This window comes from Rhinopithecus roxellana, chromosome 10, assembly GCF_007565055.1.
Source record: "Rhinopithecus roxellana isolate Shanxi Qingling chromosome 10, ASM756505v1, whole genome shotgun sequence".
Lineage (NCBI taxonomy): Eukaryota > Metazoa > Chordata > Mammalia > Primates > Cercopithecidae > Rhinopithecus > Rhinopithecus roxellana.
The window spans coordinates 56,793,634-56,808,325 of record NC_044558.1 but is presented as its reverse complement, the minus strand read 5'-3'; the positions used below and the strand labels follow the sequence as shown (position 1 = coordinate 56,808,325).

The window sequence follows — 14,692 nt, the reverse complement described above, 5'->3', positions numbered from 1 at the left end:
CATGTTGAAATTCAGGTTAGAGAGGATATGGTTGATTACAGTGTGAATTGCTGTATTTAAATTTATCCCATTCAGTTTTATGGTTTAATGAAAATAGAAATGGGTTTTCACTGCTGGAGTAATTTTTGGCTCATTATAATAAGTAAACTTGACTGTTGATCCAATTGAGCATGTCCTTTTTCTAGCTCCCCTGACAAGGGAAAATCAAGTTGTAGCACTGCCATTGAGCTCAGTAGGTCTCTATTGGGACTTACAGCATCTATTGGGATGCTCACCATCTGTTGCAGAAGGACATAATGGATTTCATCTTTGGCAAACAAGTTGGGTTTATTGGCCAGCTGTCTCATACTAAAGTAGAATTACCAAGCCAGGAGTAAGAAAGTAAACTGAATGGGAGGCAAGACTTAGCTTCTCAAAGATAGTGAGCCTGAAAATGTAAGGGCTGTTTTGGAAGCAATGATTGTACCCTCTAGCAAATGCTTAGGTTTTTCTGTGTGTGTGTTTGAGATGAAGTGTCCCTCTGTCACCCAGACTGGAGTGCAGTGACAATCTTTGCTCACTGCAACCTTTGCCTCCTGGGTTCAAGCAATTCTGACTCAACTTCCCATGTAGGTGGGTCTAGAGGTGCCCAGCTAATTGTATTTTTAATAGCGTTTCACCATGTTGCCCAGGCTAGTATTGAACTCCTGGCCTTAGGTGATCTGCCCACCTCAGCCTCCTAAAGTGCTGAGATTAGAGCTGTGAGCCACTGTGCCTGGCCACTTAAATTTTTCTGATATTTTCAAGGAAAGTTGATCCAGCCTCAGTTTTTACGGAGTCTCACTCTGGCGCCCAGGCTGGAGTGCAGTGGCTGGATCTCAGCTCACTGCAAGCTCCGCCTCCCGGGTTTACGCCATTCTCCTGCCTCAGCCTCAGTAGCTGGGACTACAGGCGCCCGTCACCTTGCCTGGCTAACCAGCCTCAGTTTTGAACCTAACAAAAGTGGAGGTAGAATTATTGGGAAAATTTTGCCTCTTTAACACCCATGCTGTTTTGAAATAACTGTATGTGGGATTAAGTTCCATCAGCCTTGTGGTACTTGGAAGTAGTGTCAGGGATCTCAGTTTGTGACTTGGCATTTGCCAGAGGTTTTATTGTGGACAATCATATTTCCTTGAAGGGAAAGGACAACTTGAGGATAGTAGTTTCCTAAAAGCATGCCTATTGAAGAGAAACATTGTTTCATTCCATGTACTTTGCTACATACTTCATTATATGTGATTGTGAAAAGTAAATTCCATATTTTCTGAATCGGGAAATAGGCTCAAGGTAAAATCCTGGCCCAAGTTCCTGCAGCCACTGGACCATGTAACCCAGGTTGCTCTATTTTCAAACTTACGTTCCACCTTGTTTAGGTCGGCACACCAAACGTGTGTGTGCGTGTGTATGAGATGGTCTTACTAGTGATTTTCATGAGAGCAGGGGGATTGTCTGTATCTGACCTCTCTTAGGTGAACTAAATAAATTTCTGAACAGCTAGCCCAAGCCCCTGCCCTTTGCAACTTGAAATGGGGAGACAAAATGGCTGGGTGCAGTGGCTCATGCCTGTAATCCCAACACTTTGGGAAGCCGAGGTGGGCAGATTGCCTGAGCTCAGGAGTTCAAAACCAACCTGGGCAACATGGTGAAACCCCGTCTGTACTAAAAAATACAAAAAAATTAGCCGGGTGTGGCGGCGCATGCCTGTAGTCCCAGCTACTCAGGAGGCTGAGGCAGAAGAATTGCTTGAACCGGTGAGTCAGAGGATCGCGCTACTGCCCTCCAGCCTGGGTGACAGAGTGAGACTGTTCCCCCACCCCCCAAAAAATACAAAGATTAGCAGGGCGTGGTGGTGCGCACCTGTAATCCCAGCTACTCTGGAGTCTGCAGGACAATCACTTGAACCTAGGAGGCAGAGGCTGCAGTGAGCGGAGATCATGCCACTACACTGTAGCCTGGGCAACAGAGCAAGACTCTGTCTCGAAAAAAAAAAAAAAAATGTGGAAACATTGCCAGGCACAGTGGCTCACACCTGTAATCCCAGCACTTGGGGAGGCCTAGGCGGGACGGTCACTTGAGGTCAGGAGTTCGAAACCAGCCTGGCCAACATGGTGAAAACTGTCTCTACTAAAAATGCAAAAATTAGCTGGGCGTGGTGGCAGGTGCCTGTAATCCCAGCTACTTGGGAGGGTGAGGCGAGAGAATCGCTTGAACTTAGGAAGTGGAGGTTGCAGTCAGCCAAGATCCTGCTGCTGCACTCCAGCCTGGGCAACAGAGCGAAAGACGCTGTCTCAAAAACAAAACAAGAAAAAAACAATGTGGAAACATTGGATGGCTCATGACTGTGATAGCACTTTGGAAGGCTGAGGTGTGCAGATTGCTTAAGCCCAGGAGTTCGAGACTAGCCTGACCAACATGGTGAAACCCCCTCCCTACTAAAAATACAAATATTTGCCAGGCGTGGTGGCATGTACCTTTAATCCTAGATACTCAGAAGGCTGAGGCGGAAAGACTGATTGAGCCTGGGAGGTTGAGATTACAGTGGGCCGAGATCAGCCCACTGCACTCAAGCCTGGGCAACAGAGTGAGACTCCATCTCAAAAAAAAAAAAAAAAAAAAAATAGGAAGCGCTTCAAGTTGTTTTCATTCCCTAAACTTAGGCTAGAGACCACGTTCCATATCTCCCTAATCACTGTGTTGCTTTTAGGTCTCAGTATCTGTGGTGCCCATTTTTGTTTGAGACAGTCTCGCTCGGTTGCCCAGGCTGGAGTACGGTGGCATTATCATGGCTCACTGTAGCCTCGAACTCTCAGGCTCAAGCAATCCTCTCACCTCAGCTTCCAACATAGCTGGGACCACAGGCATATGCCACTGTACCCACCCACTAATTTTTATTTTTTATTATTATTATTTTTTGTAGGGTCTCCCTATGTTGTCCAGGCTGGTCTCAAGCTTCTGGGCTCATGCAGTCCTCCCACCTCAGCCTGTGGTGTCTAGATCAGAACTTGGATGTAAGGTTTTAATGTTGGAATGGAGCTAGTAAAATTGAATAAAAAGTAAACATAAAATATTCTGAAGAAGTAAGCTGTGTAACTCAGTGACTGGGAATATTGGAGACCATACAACTCCAAGCAAGGAGATTGTGTCGTGTCAGGGAGGTTTGACTGGACTTTGATATGGCTAAAGAATCTGAAACTTAGGCAATTATATTCTGTTTCAAGAAGAAACAAAATAGACTAATAAAAAATATCTAGGCCGCGCATGGTGGCTCACACCTGTAATCCCAACACTTTGGGAGGCCAAGGCAGGTGGATAATTTGAGATCAGGAGTTCGAGACTAGCCTGGCTAACATGGTGAAACCCCATCTCTACTAAAAATACAAACAATAGCCAGGTATGGTAGCAGGCACCTGTAATCCCAGCTACTCGAGAGGCTGAGGCAAAGAAGGTGGAGATTGAGGTTGCAGTGAGCCGAGATCACGGCACTGCATTCCAACCTGGGTGACAGAGTGAGACTCTGTCTCAAAAAAAAAAAAAAAAAAAAAAGGCCAGGCACGGTGGCTCACGCCTGTAATCTCAGCACTTTGGGAGGCCGAGGCAGGCAGAACACCTGAGGTCAGGAGTTCAAAACCAGCTTGACCAACATGGAGAAACCCTGTCTCTACTAAAAATGCAAAATTAGCCGGGCGTGGTGGTGGATGCCTGTAATCCCAGCTACTTGGGAGACTGAGGCAGGAGAATCACTTGAACCCGGGAGGCAGAGGTTATGAGCTGAGATCGCACCATTGCACTCCAGCATGGGCAACAAGAGCATAACTCCATCTCAAAGAAAACAAAAAAGATCTTTAAGGATCTAGAAAAGGAGGGCCCCAAAACAAGAATTGGGTAGTGTTGGCTGGGTGCGGTGGCTCACTCCTGTAATCCCAGCACTTTAGGAGGCTGAGGCGGGCGGATCACCTGAGGTCGGGAGTTCGAGACCAGCCTGACCAACATGCAGAAACCCCCATCTCTACTAAAAATACAAAATTAGACGGGCATGGTGGCACATGCCTGTAATTCCAGCTACTCGGGAGGCTGAGGCAGGAGAATCGCTTGAACCCAGGAGGCGGAGGTTGCAGTGAACGGAGATCGCGCCATTGTACTCCAGCCTGGGCAACAAGAGTGAAATTGTCTCTCAAAAAAGAAAAGATCTGGGTAGTGTTTGTCTAACATAACAGGAGAAAACGTTTCACAGGAATGAATATTTTACTCCACTGTGGAGTGAGTTTTACCAAAGCTTGGGTGTGAAATCTTCTGAAATTTTGATGTATAAATTGCAGCCAAGAACAGCCCATTCAGTCTTCTGAGAGAACTCTGGCATATTAGGACCCAGGCTGAGAGGCAAGCAGGAGGGGAAGAAAAAAAGAAAGGCCTATGGGCATTCTGGGTTTTTTTGTGCTGGGAGGATTGAGAGAAAAGAGATGTAAACATCAGGAACCTTTGCATAGGGTGTTTAGCCAGTTTGGGCAGCTCTCCAAGCTCTACAAATAGGGCACCACCAGGGAGTGTGGGGTTCTTCAGATCATCCATGGCCCCTTACTCTGAAAAGGAGGTGAAGGTGGTAGATCCCTGTACTGCTCAAGCCCATTTTTTTTTTTTTTTTTTTTTTTTTTAGATGGAGTCTTGCTCTGTCGCCCAGGCTGGAGTGCAGTGGCACAATCTCGGCTCACTGCAACCTCTGCCTCCCGAATTCTAGTGATTCTCCTGCCTCAGCCTCCTGAGTGGCTGGGATTACAGGCGTGCGCCACCATGCCCAGCTAATTTTTGTATTTTTAGTAGAGATGGGGTTTCACCATGTTAGCCAGGCTGGTCTCGAACTCCTGACCTCACGAGGAATGATCCGCCCACCTCAGCCTCCCAAAGTGCTGGGATTACAGGTGTGAGCCACCATGCCCAGCCTCAAGCCCAAATTTTATGGTACCTCTCATACAGAGCTCTGGGGGGAATGAAATGAACTTGGTAAGATTCAAACAGATAGCTGTCTCAGCTCCATCACCCTCCCTCAAGAAGGAAGACACAGTAAAAGGCTATTTCTGTAGCGCACTTTATAGACCAAAGCTTAGACGAGGTGGAGGCTGAAGACCTGAAAAGCTGAGTCAGGGAAGACAGATTCCAGCCCTCTGTCAAGGCAAGCCTCTTTGAACACACTTTGGAACTTCAAACACCCGTTCCCATTGTCATCCTCTTCTGGTCTAGAGAACTCAGCTCCTTCTGGGTCTCAGGGTTGGGGAGTACCTTTATCAGAAGGGAATGAAGGAAATCCCATCACCAGTTCCACCCCTCTAGGCCAGCTCAGTCTGTGGCCTCCATCTTGGTCCCCCGGGGCACCAGGAAGATGGTCCCATCGGCAGCCTGTTGCAGCGCGTACTCTTCAGGAGAGTAGCTGTTGCCTGATTCATCCCGAAGGTGCTGGAAAATGTCACGATACAGCTCTGTCAGCTGTTGGCGCATGACCTCCAGGGTCCGGTCTGCCTCCCCGCGGGCCCTGAGAAGCCGCTCGCGTTCACTGCTCAGCCGCTCCAGCTCCCGCTCCAGCTGCACGATGGTTTCCAGCTTCCTCTTGCGGCAGTTCTGGGCTGCCACCTTGTTTTTGCCCCGTCGTCGGATGTCCCGGACTAGCGCCAGCTGGCTCTCTGTCAGCGGGTACCTCGCCAATAGCTCATTAAAGTCATCTACCGGCAAGTTGACGATCTTGTCCGTAGGAAAAGGAATCTTCATGGCCAAGGCCCGACGTTCATCCCGACTCCCTGCCTCCCCCCGTGCAGTGGGCTTAGCCCGCACAGGGCCTGAGGAGGGCTCTAAGGCCAAGGGGGTCTCAGCAGCTGGCAAGGTATAGTTGGAGTGGGCCAAGGAGTTGGGCATGAGTGAGTAGGGGTACTCCACTGGGTACATCTCCACATACTCGCTGCGCCGCCGACCAGCCTCTGTCCCCTCCAGCTCAAGAGATTCAGCATCACTATAGTTGAGGGATAATCCTGAGTCGGATTCTGGGTCTTCTTGGGGCTTAGGTGGCCCCACTGGCAGCCCAATGTCCAGGAGAGCTAAGGGGTCTTGGAGTGGCTCACTGAGCAGGCCTGAGAGGCTCAGTGGCTTGGAGACTGGTATGGCCATGTTGCCATAGGAGTATGGGGCGTCTGGGACATGGGATGTGGATGCTGGGAGCTCATAAGGTGGTGGAGGAAGTGGGAAGCCAGCATCTGGGTGGATTGAGCAGGGGCAGTAAGTTGTGTGTGGTGGAGGTCCAAGGTATGAGGCTGGGGCTTGGGGCTCAAACGATGGCTCACTTGGAGCATTTAGACCCTGCAAGGAAAGACACAAAGAGATTTGGAGACAGACTAAGGAAGAGAAACCAACACTCTCTCAGGACCAAGCTGGATTCTTCTGCAAGACCCAGTGAGATAGTAACAAGGAAACAAAGTTGCCATAATCATTGGAAGCTTCTTCCAAAGTTCTGATACAGTTGTTTCAAGAATAATACAGCTTAAGGCCAGGAGGGGTGGCTCACGCCTGTAATCCCAACACTATGGGAGGCCAAGGCGGCAGATCACCTGAGGTCAGGAGTTCGAGACCAGCCTGGACAACATGGTGAAACCCCATCTCTACTAAAAATACAAAAATTAGCCGGGCATGGTGGTGAACGCCTGTAATCCCAGCTACTTGGGAGGCTGAGGCAGGAGAACTGCTTGAACCGTGGAGGTGGAGGTTTAAATGAGCCAAGATGGTGCCACTATACTCCAGCCTAGGCGACAGAGCAAGACTCCATCTCAAAAAAAGAAAAAACCAAAAACGCAGCTTTAGCAAGGATGGAAGTCACTGAGGTTGGACTGCAGAAAAGTCTACCTAACACTGGAACAATTATGAACTCTCCTTGGAAAAGCTCTTACCCGGTTGAAATGGCTCATGTTTGTCCAGGTGTGGTGGCTCAGGCCTATAATCCCAGCATTTTGGGAGGTCAACGTGGGCAGATCACGAGGTCAGATCGAGCCCATCCTGGCTAACACGGTGAAACCCCCCGTCTCTACTAAAAAGACAAAAAATTAGCCGGGTGTGGTGGCGAGTGCCTGTAGTCCCAGCTACTCAGGAGGCTGAGGCAGGAGAATGACCTGGGAGGCAGAGCTCGCAGTGAGCCAAGATCATGCCACTGTACTCCAGCCTGGGCACCACAGCGAGACTCCATCTCAAAAAAAAAAAAAAAAAAGAAAAAAAAAGAAATGGCTCATGTTCCTTTATTTCCTTCAGGAAGTCAAAGCCTTATTATTCAAGATGACCCCTCAGAACCCTTTCCTGCTGCAGTTATCTAGGGTCAAAGGGTCAAGTTCAGATCCTGGCCATGCCCCAGATGCCCAGCAGAGGGAGCTGCTGTGTGGGAAGAGGGCCTAGGGCAGATCCTGAGGGTGCTAGACATGGTAGCAGGGCAGTAAAAGGGGGCGGGCTGGGGGCTAAGAAGCACCTTGGGGAGCCAGCACAAACTCTGCCGTCTCCTCTTCAGTCCCTCTGTCCCTGCCCAGGTGCAGTGAGAAGTAGAGAACGTGCTAGAAACAAGGCCCCCAACCCACATCAGGGAGCCACCCTGCTCCAGCCCAGCTGGGGACAAAGGCATCATTGTTAAGCCAACAGACACCCCTTTGTCCAAGTAGCAGGAGGAGAGGACCCTGGCATAGTCCAACTCCCCTTCCTGAGGCCCCTGAACTGCTGCTCTGCTACCTGGAGTAAACGGACCCAGTTGCCAAGGGCAGGCAGAGGTAATGAGGGAAGAAGATGGCAGGATCAGAGAGCCAGGTCAGAAGAGAAGAAGGTGGCCGGGCGCGGTGGCTCAACCCTGTAATCCCAGCACTTTGGGAGGCCGAGATGGGCGGATCACGAGGTCAGGAGATCGAGACCATCCTGGCTAACACGGTGAAACCCCTTCTCTACTAAAAAATACAAAAAACTAGCCGGGCGAGTTGGCGGGCACCTGTAGTCCCAGCTACTCGGGAGGCTGAGGCAGGAGAATGGCGTAAACCCGGGAGGCAGAGCTTGCAGTGAGCTGAGATCCGGCCACTGCACTCCAGCCTGGGCAACAGAGCCAGACTCCGTCTCAAAAAAAAAAAAAAAAAAAAAAAAAAAAGAAGAGAAGAAGGTGAGCAAGGGAAGGAGAGCAGGAGGTGGGATAGAGAGAGATGTGAGTCAAGTGGCTGCTGAGAGAGCATATACTCCTGATCAGGTCATTCCCTCCCCACCACTGCTCCTCCACTCCTCCTCCTCAATGTTCCTCAGTGTCTTCCATCCAGATCTTTCCCAGCTTTTCCTTTCCCAGTGCCTGGAGCATTACCAGCCCTGAGCCCTGCTTGTTCCCGCCCTCTGCCTCAGTCCAGGTCAACTCCCAGCTTCTCTCTTCTCTGACACACGCTCTCCCCACCCTATCCCGCCCTTACTCACCTGCAGCTCAGTGATGGACATGATCTCTTGCCAAGTCAGTTCCATCTCTCCTAGCTCTGAAGTGGACAGCTGTATCACCCTGTTCCTGCTCTGCTGGGGAGGACACGGGGACATCCTACTGGGCCAGAGTCTGCTCCAGGTTCCTGGAAAGCCCAGATGGCTCTAGAAACCTGTGTCAAAGGAAAAGAGGTGTTAGAGCTACACCTGCTAGGATCAGCAAGTTTGCACTACCTCCTTGGAGGGGATCCCTCCAGCTTCCCCTGAGGGAAGGAGAGACTGCCTCCTCCCCATCCTCATTCATGCTGGACTCATCAACCAATCCCTTAAGATGGAAAATCTTTTCCTGTGGTGTGATCTCCACCTCGCCAACTATGGCCACAGTCAGTTCCTTTGGTAGCACAGAAGGTCTTTACCTTTTTTCCAGGCAAAATGCCCACTCTTTCCCCTACTTTTTACTCCCCCAAACTGTTTTCTCAGCTAAGGGCAGAGTCAGATCTTCTGTTTTTCTGTTTTCATGTATTTTGTTTTTCATTTTCTAGGGCAACATCAGGGGTCACCCTGCTTTCCTCCTCAGTCCTCAGTTTTAAGTTCTCAGCCTTTTCTTTCCAAGATGATGACAGTATATGCTTCAGGATCCCCAAGAGCATGTTGTGGAAAGAGCCAAGCAGACAGCCCCTCCCCCTCTCCAAGATATGGCCCAGGCCTGGTGGCTGATAGCAGCTCTGCCCTCTCCTCCTATCCTGGCCCTGGGCTTCCCTGCCTGGGCCAGATAAGAGGTTTATCAGCTGCAGGCGGCAGAGGCACAGAAGGAATGGGCTCTGGAGACACTGGACCTCTGTCCTGTGTCCTCACAGTGTCATTTGGGCCATACCTTAAGCCATACAACCAGAAGTCTTTCCTCTTCTGAGGTAATACAACAACCTTAGTAAAGACTTAGTAAGCACTTGTTAAGAACTAAGCTTGATGTTGCAAGCTTAGTTTATAAGATTGGTTTTCACCAGGTGCAGTGGCTCAGGCCTGTAATCCCAGCACTTTGGGAGGCCAAGGCAGGCGATCACCTGAGGTCAGGAGTTCGAGACCAGCCTGGCCAACATGGTGAAACCCCATCTCTACTAAAAATACAAAAATTAGCTGGGTGTGGTGGGGTGGTACATGTCTGTAGTCCCAGCTACTCAGGAGGCTGAGGCAGGAGAATCACTTGAACCCAGGAGGTGGAGGTTGCAGTGAGCTGAGATCGCGCCATTGCACTCCAGTCTGGGTGACAGAGTTAGATTCTGTCTCAAAAAAAAAAAAAAAAAAAAAAAAAGGCTGGTTTTCACAAAGATTCTAAAGGTACATCAGAAGCTGAGACTGAAGCTGATAAATAATAGCGGGATGAGGTCTAGAACCTGACTCCACTTGACTATAATTTCTTCTAGGCACCTTCCCTTCCTGCCACTGTATCTTCATACTCCAAACCTCTATTGGAAATCTACATTCATCAGTTCTTTCTGTGGAGTGTCAGTCTCTCTTTCTCCTTCTGGGCAATGTCTCTCTAGAGCCTTAAATACACACTGCCCTCCAGTCCCTTTTCTTTTGACCTGGGTTCTAGTTGCAGCTCTGCCACAAAGCAGCAGTGTGATGTTGAGCAAGCCATCTCACTTCTCTGGGCCTCTGTTTCCTCATTTGTAAAACCAGGGAGTTGGACAAATTGACCTTGGAGGTCCCTTTCTGCTTGGATAGCTTAGAATTCTCAGCAAACCCTCACCCATGTCCTTATCTTCTTCTCTCTGTCAGTCCCTCTCCTCATGCTACCTCCCTATTCCCTGACACCCACCCTCCTTGCATCTGTTTTCCCTGCCGTCAGCAAGAGACTCCAAGTAGATTTGGCAAGGTCTTCCTGATCTCTACGGTCAGACATTGTGTGTATGTGCACGCACACAGACATACCCTGCCATATTAGTAAAGGGAAGCAGGCTAGGATGAAGGAAACGTGGGAGAGGGGAAGCACTTTGGGAGGCCGAGGTGGGAGCATCGCTTGAGCCCAGGAGTTTGAGATCAGCCTGAGAAACATGGTAAAAACCCAGCTCCACTAAAAATGCAGAAATTAGCTAGGCATAGTGGTACACGTCTGCGGTCCCAGCTACTCAGGAGGCTGAGGTGGGAGGATCACTCGAACCTGAAAAGTCAAGGCTGCAGTGTGCCATGATTGTGCCACCACACTTGAGCCTGGGTGACAGAGCAAGACCCTGTCTCAAAAAAAAAAAAAAAAGGGGGGGGGCAGGTGTGGTGGCTCATACCTCTAATCCTAGCACTTTGGGAGGCTGAGGCAGGTGGATCACCTGAGGTCAGGAGTTTGAGACAAGCCTGGCCAACATGGTGAAACCCCCATCTCTACTAAAAATACAAATATTGGTCAGGCATGGTGGTGGGCATCTGTAAGCCCAGTTACTTGGGAGGCTGAGACAACGGAGAATTGCTTGAACACAGGAGGCGGAGGTTGCAGTGAGCTGAGATCACACCACTGCACTCCAGCCTGGGCAACAGAGCGAGACTCTGTCTCAAAAAAAAAAAAGAAAAGAAAAAGAAGGACAGAGGATAGGATTGTATGATCTCAAATTGCATGACCTTAGACCACTCACCACAAGGATGGCCCATCACAGCAATTTAATTTGGAATCTTCTCTTTGACTTACGACAAAATTAGTAGGAGCTACAAATGATGCTTTTGAAAGAGTATCTCCCCTAGCCCTTGCCTCCATCCCCTTGTTTTATTGCCATCCCCAGAGGTGGGAGTTGGTGTAGGCAACTCTGCCAGTGGGCAGAGTGGGTGGGCTGTTTATGTCTGTCCAGGATGCCATTTCAACACCGGAACCCCACCCTCCTCCACCCAGGTTCTGGCGGAAATTGCCCAAAGGCAAAGTGAATGGAGAAGGGGTTTAGGGGGCGGAGACAATGACTCTTGCCTCATAGTTCTTTACTCACCCCACCCCACCCCCGCATTTGTCTCTCCTTTTATCTTCTTGGATCTGACTCTAAGGTGCAGTACAAAGATCCTGCCCTAGGAGGCAGGAGACCTAGGTTCTCTGGCACTTGAGATACATGACCTTGCCAGGCACCGTGGCTCACGCCTGTAATCCCAGTACTTTGGGAGGAGGTGGGAGGATTACCTGAGGTAGGGAGTTCAAGACCAGCCTGACCAACATGGATAAACCCTGTCTACTAAAAATACAAAATTAGCCGGGCATGGTGGTGTACGCCTGTAATCCCAGCTACTTGGGAGGCTGAGGCAGGAGAATCGCTTGAACCAGGGAGGCGAGGTTGTGGTGAACCAAGATCATGCCATTGCACTCCAGCCTGGCCAACAAGAGTGAAACTCTGAATCAAAAAAAAAAAAAAAAAGATACATGACCTTGGCAAATTGCTTCTCATTCAGTCCCTTCCCTAAATGGAGACAGGACTAGAAACCAATTGCTGTGAAAGGCCATAGGTTGCATCTAGCTCAGGGAGTCACAAACTTCATTGTGTGCCACATTCACCTGGGCTACATGTAAAAACACAGATTCGGCCGGGCGCGGTGGCTCAAGCCTGTAATCCCAGCACTTTGGGAGGCCGAGACGGGCGGATCACGAGGTCAGGAGATCGAGACCATCCTGGCTAACACGGTGAAACCCCGTCTCTACTTAAAAATACAAAAAACTAGCCGGGCGACGAGGCGGGCGCCTGTAGTCCCAGCTACTCGGGAGGCTGAGGCAGGAGAACGGCGTAAACCCGGGAGGCGGAGCTTGCAGTGAGCTGAGATCCGGCCACTGCACTACAGCCTGGGTGGCAGAGCAAGACTCCGTCTCAAAAAAAAAAAAAAAACAAAACAAACAAACAAACAAAAAAACACAGATTCCTGAAAGCCACTTCAAATCTACTGAATTTAATTCATAGACCCAGGAATCAGCATTTTAAAGTGCCTCAGCGGCCGGGTGTGGTGGCTCACGCCTGTAATCTTAGCATTTTGGGAGGCCGAGGTGGGTGGATCGCCTGAGGTCAGGAATTTGAGATCAGCCTAGCCAACATGGCAAAATCTCATCTCTACTAAAAATACAAAAATTATCCAGGTCTGGTGGTGCACACCTGTAATCCCAGCTATTCAGGAGGCTGAAGCATGAGAATTGCTTAAACCCGCGAGGTAGAAGTTACGGTGAGCTGAGATCATGCCACTACACTCCAGCCTGGGCAACAGAGTAAGACTCTGTCTCAAAAAAAAAAAAAAAGGGAAGCAAGGACAGGCAGGAGTTTGGAGGGGAGAGAGTTGAGGAGAACCTCTGGGAGAACCTCTGGATCCATTCCAACCAGCTTTTGGGTGCAGTAGCAAGTTTGTACCAGGTGGCAGGTGGAGCAGGATGCTTTTCCCTAGACACTCAAGGATGGGTGGTGTTCTATACACCAGGCATAGGTCCCTCTGGGTCTCCAGAGCCTACCTTTCAGAGGACAGCAGAGCTGGCAGGCAGTGGGATAGATCAGGGAGATAGAATTGGATCAAATAGAACACCATAGAGGGTATAGAAACTGGGGAGATACTGGGAAAGTGAAGTGGGCTTCCCTGTGTTCCCTTTCTTTTACAATAAGAAGCTCCCACTTTACAGTTCAGCTTTCATTTTGAAGTCACACAACCATCTTACTCCCACTGGGTTGTCTGTTCCTTCTCTTACTCCCCAACATTGTGGATTAGGTAGAAATGGGGTTGTCACCAGGGACTAAAGTCCATCCTCCTTACTCTTATCCTGGTGGTCCTACCCAGAAAGATTTTTATCACAATCCCTAAGTGCTCACAGAATGATATTGGAGATTCATGCTTAGGAATACAGAGTGAGGACCATTTGGAGAGGGATAATGGAGAGAGGAATACATTTGGCCTTGGCTGCTGCCTCAGGGCTCTTAACTTCCTTAACAAGGGGGAACAACGAGAGGGGCTTGCCTCAGGATCCCTTTTCGGAGGCTTCTTTGACCACCTCACCTCTCCATGTGTCAATAGGTGCAGTGAAAGGATGAGGAGGGATTAGTAAAACATGGGATATGGGTTGGCAGGTAAGCAACTTATTAGAAAGATTAGGGAGAACTCCCAAAGAGAGAGACGCACACAGAGGTGAGACAGAATGAAGGGGGAAAAAAAAGGAGGGAGAGAGATTTGAGTATAGTGAGCTCAGTGCCCTGGGGACATGCATGACTCAAACAAATGTGTGAGAACAAAGGAGAGGGGGACAAGTTTCTGCTATCCTGTCACTTCATCCTTGGACCCCAAACTCCAGTCCTTTGGTACCGCTGTCTAGGGGACCCCAGCCCCAACAGTTCTGATACCTCCTCTCTTCTCTTCCACTGCTTCCCAAGCCCCTATTTCCCAAGCAGCCAAGAGTTCCAGTTAGAAGCAACTATGCTGGGGTTGGGATGTCTCCCTTCTCCCTCCAGGTCCAGCTGATCTCTACTGCCCCTGGGCACAGAGAAGAGAAAAGGCAAGGGAGGCAAGAACCCAGAGGCGATCTCCCATCCAACCGCCCCACCCTGCAACGCTTCTCAGAGGTTCAGATATCCAGTGTTTCCAATTCCTCAGCTTTCCCCAAACCTCAGCTGCCTAGACAGGGCAGAGTAATGGAATGGAGTTGGGGAAAGGGTAGTCTATTGGTTCCCCCATGGTAGCCCACCAGTTGAAGGATTCCTCCTGGCTACTCCCCAGTCCCTCAGCGGTGCCTTGCCTCGGGAGACCACTCTCTGGTCCCCATTCGCAGCCTCTATCCCAAGGATCCCAGAGCACCCAAGAAACCATTTAGGTCTTCTCCTAGAGGAGTTCCCAAATATATCAGATTCCTAAACCAGGGGCAATCTGAAAGTCTGAGGTCTCCTAAGAACATACCGAAAGTTGGTTATTTTGCCCCCCTCACCTCCTTCACCCTCCCCAGCCTGCCCCTTGGATACCACTGGAATCCTCCCCACCCACCCTGCCTTTCAGGCACCTGTGGCAGAGTCCCAGCGGAGTGAGGAAAGAGATGAGGCTCCCGGTGTTGTCTCTGGGGAGGCTGAGCCTGAGCTGACACTGCTGGACGAGGATCCCGGCTACCTTTGAGAATCTGCGAGGACCGCGCCCCGCCCCCGGGCCATTGCTGAGCCTTGAGTGTGGAGGCTCAGGCTGGGCTGAGCACAGGAGCCCCAAGCAGGCGCACCAGCGTCTGAAACCCTCGGCCTGAGTTCTCAGT

General features: G+C 50.0%; 1 protein-coding gene across 2 annotated transcripts; it reads right to left on the bottom strand.

Moving 5' to 3' along the window:
- Positions 1-5,083: 5,083 nt before the first annotated feature.
- On the bottom strand, positions 5,084-14,667 carry NFE2 (nuclear factor, erythroid 2). Of its 2 annotated transcripts, none has more exons than XM_010373866.2 (3): positions 14,453-14,667; positions 8,476-8,645; positions 5,084-6,357 (listed from the first exon to the last, which is right to left on the bottom strand). In XM_010373866.2, exons 2-3 carry the CDS (start codon positions 8,587-8,589, stop codon positions 5,350-5,352), a joined length of 1,122 nt encoding a protein of 373 aa, XP_010372168.1. In that variant the 5' UTR covers positions 8,590-8,645; positions 14,453-14,667; the 3' UTR covers positions 5,084-5,349. The 2 variants fall into 2 exon arrangements, with proteins under 2 accessions (XP_010372168.1, XP_030795005.1); XM_030939145.1 differs by lacking the exon at positions 14,453-14,667 and adding an exon at positions 13,803-14,291.
- Between the last annotated feature and the right edge of the window lie 25 nt (positions 14,668-14,692).

What these genes read in the sequence shown, in the direction of transcription:
- NFE2 (XM_010373866.2), bottom strand. Translation starts at nt 8,589, where the DNA reads ATGTCCCCGTGTCCTCCCCAGCAGAGCAGGAACAGGGTGATACAGCTG. An exon ending in TGTCCATCACTGAGCTGCAG is followed by an intron (nt 6,358 to 8,475) that starts GTGAGTAAGGGC and finishes CTTTCCTTGCAG; the next exon opens with GGTCTAAATGCTCCAAGTGA.